The 4,206-nt window shown below is 44.5% G+C and overlaps 2 protein-coding genes across 2 annotated transcripts in view; both read right to left on the reverse strand.

The window, feature by feature from the left end:
* Positions 1-471: 471 nt before the first annotated feature.
* Positions 472-1,442, reverse strand: MELLADRAFT_113384 (uncharacterized protein; the record flags this gene model as incomplete). The annotated part of the gene is made up of 2 exons (XM_007418055.1): positions 472-634; positions 727-1,442. The coding sequence occupies 2 exons, from the start codon at positions 1,440-1,442 to the stop codon at positions 472-474; spliced, it is 879 nt and encodes a 292-aa protein (XP_007418117.1).
* Positions 1,443-3,359: 1,917 nt separating this feature from the next.
* MELLADRAFT_76055 (uncharacterized protein) overlaps positions 3,360-4,206 on the reverse strand; it is a gene marked incomplete at both ends in the record, with an annotated part of 1,920 nt that continues 1,073 nt past the window's right edge. Inside the window, 4 exons of the mRNA XM_007418038.1 lie at positions 3,360-3,573; positions 3,660-3,982; positions 4,041-4,119; positions 4,144-4,178. Of these exons, the coding sequence (XP_007418100.1) occupies positions 3,555-3,573; positions 3,660-3,982; positions 4,041-4,119; positions 4,144-4,178 (456 nt within the window). The remainder of the gene's footprint in view (positions 3,574-3,659; positions 3,983-4,040; positions 4,120-4,143; positions 4,179-4,206) is intronic.

A 4,206-nucleotide genomic window follows, 5' to 3' on the forward strand; every position in this document is an offset into this window, starting at 1 on the left:
TGAATTTCGATTTGACCTTTTCCTACTATAACCGCATTCGAATCATTAGTAGCAGTTCTGATAGGAATGGGGCTGGACAGAGGCTGATAATTCAACAGGATATTTCTATCGTTGCTTACAGCATCTGTAGCACCACCATCGAAAAGGTACTCCGTCGGGACTTCATCCTCCTCGCCAGCTACACCAAAACCATCAGAGCTCCAGTTAAGAGCTGACGCCTTGACAAAGTGAGTTGATTTGTTGGATATTTCAACCGTGCTCGCATTCGGTTGATTAGGTCTGTGAGCTTGGTTTACAGGAAGAGAGTACTTGTGAGGAAATAATGCATTGAGGCTGTAAAATTTTCCGTTTTTGAGTTTACGCCAATCACGCCAATGAGCACGAAGCCAATCACTGTTGCCATCATATGCCACACACCCTCCTAAGCTGTAGGTGTGTCCGAAGTTACGGCAAAAGAAGCATTGTATAATCTCAGCCTTCACTCCTCCGACAGCAGATGCGGGCGTTGACATAGGGGAGTCTTGCGATTGTTGTCGTTCTTTGTCGTGCTTTGTCCAAGGCTCTGGTCCTTGCTTCCATCTCATAGGATTGATTTTCTGAGGTTTCCAATAAGGCATGAATCACTGGCTGGAGACTGTCGATTGAGTAGATTGTGCAGGCGTATATTGACGATTAGGAGTAAATTGTCTAGCGGGAGTATATTGACAAGGTTAAGCGTTGACAGACATAGTTTCAACTTGAGTACTCAAATTACTGATTGTGATAGTTTCAGAAGCTGTCTTCTCTCGGGCTAAGTAGATTTGGATTGCAGCCTTCACATCTTTAAGTTTAAAATTAGGTGATTTCTTATCATACTTATTATCCAGCTCTTTGTTGATTTCCTTTGTCATTTCTGCAGGCATGTGAATTTGATAGAATAAACCTTTTACTGAATCCGATGTCCAAGTGAATCCAGTTGACTCAATTTCCGAGATGATTGCGTCAATGTTTGACATATGAGTGATCATTTCCGATTCATTCAGATTGAGACGCAGATGAATAAGCTTGTCAAATAGAGAAAATTGTGCAGTACGGCCTCCCTTTCTAAAGTGATTCTGAAGAGAGTCCATGGCGTTGTTCGCGGTATTGGCATCATCCGTAACGACCTTAAGAGTCTGATGAATTGTCTTGTTGATGACACTCATCGCAAGACCATCTCGTTTACGTTCGATGTAGTTCGAGACCGGTAAGGGGTTATCCCAGTAGTTTTTGATGCCTATCAAGGCCTTCAGAGCTCTGGTGGTGTTCTTCTTCCATTCGATGAAGTTCGATCCGTTTTCCAGTAAGTGTTTGTATTGAGTCTCATCACCTAAGTTCTCTTTTGCTTTGGTGATATCTGCGGCGGTAAGAGTAAAAACTGGCGTGTTCGATTGCTCGTTTGAGGTTTTTTGCTTAGTCGACATCGTATAAAAGTAACAATTAGGAAAAATTACAGGAGACGGGTTGTACGTTTTGCAAGAGGAGTAGAAAGGTTCAATAGATAGCGTAGGGTATTCAGCAATTGGTCTAGTAAGCGTATAGTTTGATACAGGAATCGTATCTCATAGTGTTAATCGGGATAATTCAGTATGAATCTCCAATTCGGACGTAGAAGGCTTGTCGGACGTAGGAGAATCAGGGAACGTAGGAGAATCGGGAAGAGGTGGTAAAGTTGAAAGGTCAGGAAATTCAGACTCAGGTTTGAATAAGATGGATAGAACTAGAAATTCCGGGGTACGTGGAACAAGTGGGGAGATTGGAGCATCCGGTGTATGCGGTGATACAGGGCATAATGCCTCAGGGGAGGAATGTGCTGGCGAATCAGGTAGCGGAGGTAAGGTGGATAAATTGTAGTTTAATATAAGATTGTGGGATGATGATGATTGTGGGGTAGACTCCGGGTCAGAGATTTGCTTCTTCTGTTTTCGCTTTCTCTTTGGCGGAGATTGTGGATTCTTCGAATAATCACGACTCCTTGTCTGCATTCAGGTCGTCGATTCGTGAAGATCGTAGAGCGCGGGCTCATAACCTATAGTGAATGAGAACAACTGTAAGCATAAAGAAATAGATAGAATTTCCACAATGATGTGGAATCTCGGAGCTCAGCGGAGCTGGGTTTTGTTGACTGCAGCACGTGATGTCTGTGCCGCAGTCGTGTAAGTCACGTGAGTCTACAACACAGGCTACCGAGCTGGTCGGAGCTTCGAACACTCTCAGCGCGAGGGACTTTGTTAGAGCATCCACTATGGGTGCGTTAACGACACGATTTAGTGTTACCGTAACGCTAAAATCCAGACAGGTCCACTATGGACCTGTTTTAGACATGCGGTCCGTACAACCGCGTCAAGTCTTGCAGTCCGCTTGTTCAAATCTACGAAAGCCTACGACTTGATTTATCGTAAACTTTTGGCGCATCCAAACGGTCAACAGCCATCCAATGATCTATCTCCCATCCAGCTCTGCACTCACCACCTTCACTCAAAACCTTCCCTCTTCCCTCGAACCCTCAGCTTGTTGATAGTAGCTGTTTACTCCGGATTTGCTAAAAAAAGCATCTTTGTTCAAAAGAAGTCATCTCGCGCGATCGATGTCACCAAGATCAAACAAGAGGTGAGAAAGCTCTTTGCTGATTGTCAAAACCTGAAGGCATCAATTTGGTTCTTTCTGGTCACCAAGGTAGTCATCAGCATAGGCTGGGTGAGGTGTGGTAAGATACTTTAATTCGAGTCTCGACTTTGCCATAGCGTGTATAGTGTTCTAAGAACAGATTATCGTAGTTAAATCCTACGTTACATCATCCCATAGTGGATTTCATGCGGTTAACAACTTAGCTACAACACGCATGATTAAATTTTGCAATCAGGACCGCAAAATTTACGATAAAACACCCTCAACATAGTGGATGCTCTTAAGAGGGAAATTGTACTGGACACCTGTCACTGCGTTACATGCGTAGCAAGCTCACCGCTCTCCACCCCCGTGAGGCTCTCGGATTCCGTTAATCTCCTTTTACTCTCAATATGGTAGCAGGAGGCAAATGTCAATACATAATACAAATCCACCATATTTCTGCAGTCTGCTGTTAAAAGACAATCGAGTTCTGGCCAGGCCCCTTTGAGGCAAATTGCACACCAAGTTGTTCCAAGTGAACATGAACAAGATTGAATCAGCCATGGCTTTGAAATTCCATTCGATCAACAAGCCGTCGTCCAAACGACCTTCCTGTTGGCTGCATCATCTCACAGCTGAACAGTGAGACAAATGACTCCGGCTCAAGATGAAACTGACTTGCCAGGCGAGTTGATCCAGCTTTAATTCAAGGCACCATGCCTCTCCACCTGAGAATGAAAACAGGCGTTACATACATTTCTGATCGGACGGTCATGACAATACTTGTAAGAATGACAAGTCATCTATGATCTGAGGAGAGCGCTTTACATGGTCACGGAACTAAGTAGATCTCAAGCCAGTAAGGTTCATTTTAGTCCAGTCAAAGAGGAATATAGATTCTGTGAGTTTCTTCAGCATCCAATTTTCTATAATTTGGCTTTAGCACTAAGCACTACATATGGGCGGAGATCAGTAAAGCTGGAAGTGATTTCTCAACGCTACAAGTGATCAAGTTGAAAAGATCTACTCACTCTCGCTTAGCCATCTCAACCACCAAATCAACTACTCGTCGGGAGTAACCCCATTCATTGTCATACCAACTGACCAATTTGACGAAGTTGTTGTTTAGACTTATACCAGCCTTGGCATCGAAAATGCTCGAGTGACTGTCTCCGATGAAGTCAGTCGAGACCAAGTCCTCGTCGGTGTAGCCAAGGATACCTTTGAGGGAGCCTTCAGAAGCAGCCTTGATGGTGGCCTTGATTTCATCATAGGTGGCACCTTTCTCAAGACGGACAGTCAAGTCGACGACCGATACATCGGCAGTAGGAACTCGGAAAGCCATTCCAGTGAGCTGTTCAACAAGGTCTCGATCAGCATACCGTCGAGCTGTTACCTGGAAACCGACATACCTTTCCATTGAGGTCAGGGATGACTTTGCCTACAGCCTTGGCAGCACCTGTGCCGGGAAGAATAATGTTGGCAGAAGCACTCGACCACCACGCCAATCTTTACCAGAAGGACCATCCACAGTTTTTTGCGTCGCAATACTGAATTCCCATAGACGATTAGCCTTTA

The sequence above is a fragment of the Melampsora larici-populina genome, assembly GCF_000204055.1.
Source record: "Melampsora larici-populina 98AG31 unplaced genomic scaffold MELLAscaffold_83, whole genome shotgun sequence".
NCBI lineage: Eukaryota > Fungi > Basidiomycota > Pucciniomycetes > Pucciniales > Melampsoraceae > Melampsora > Melampsora laricis-populina.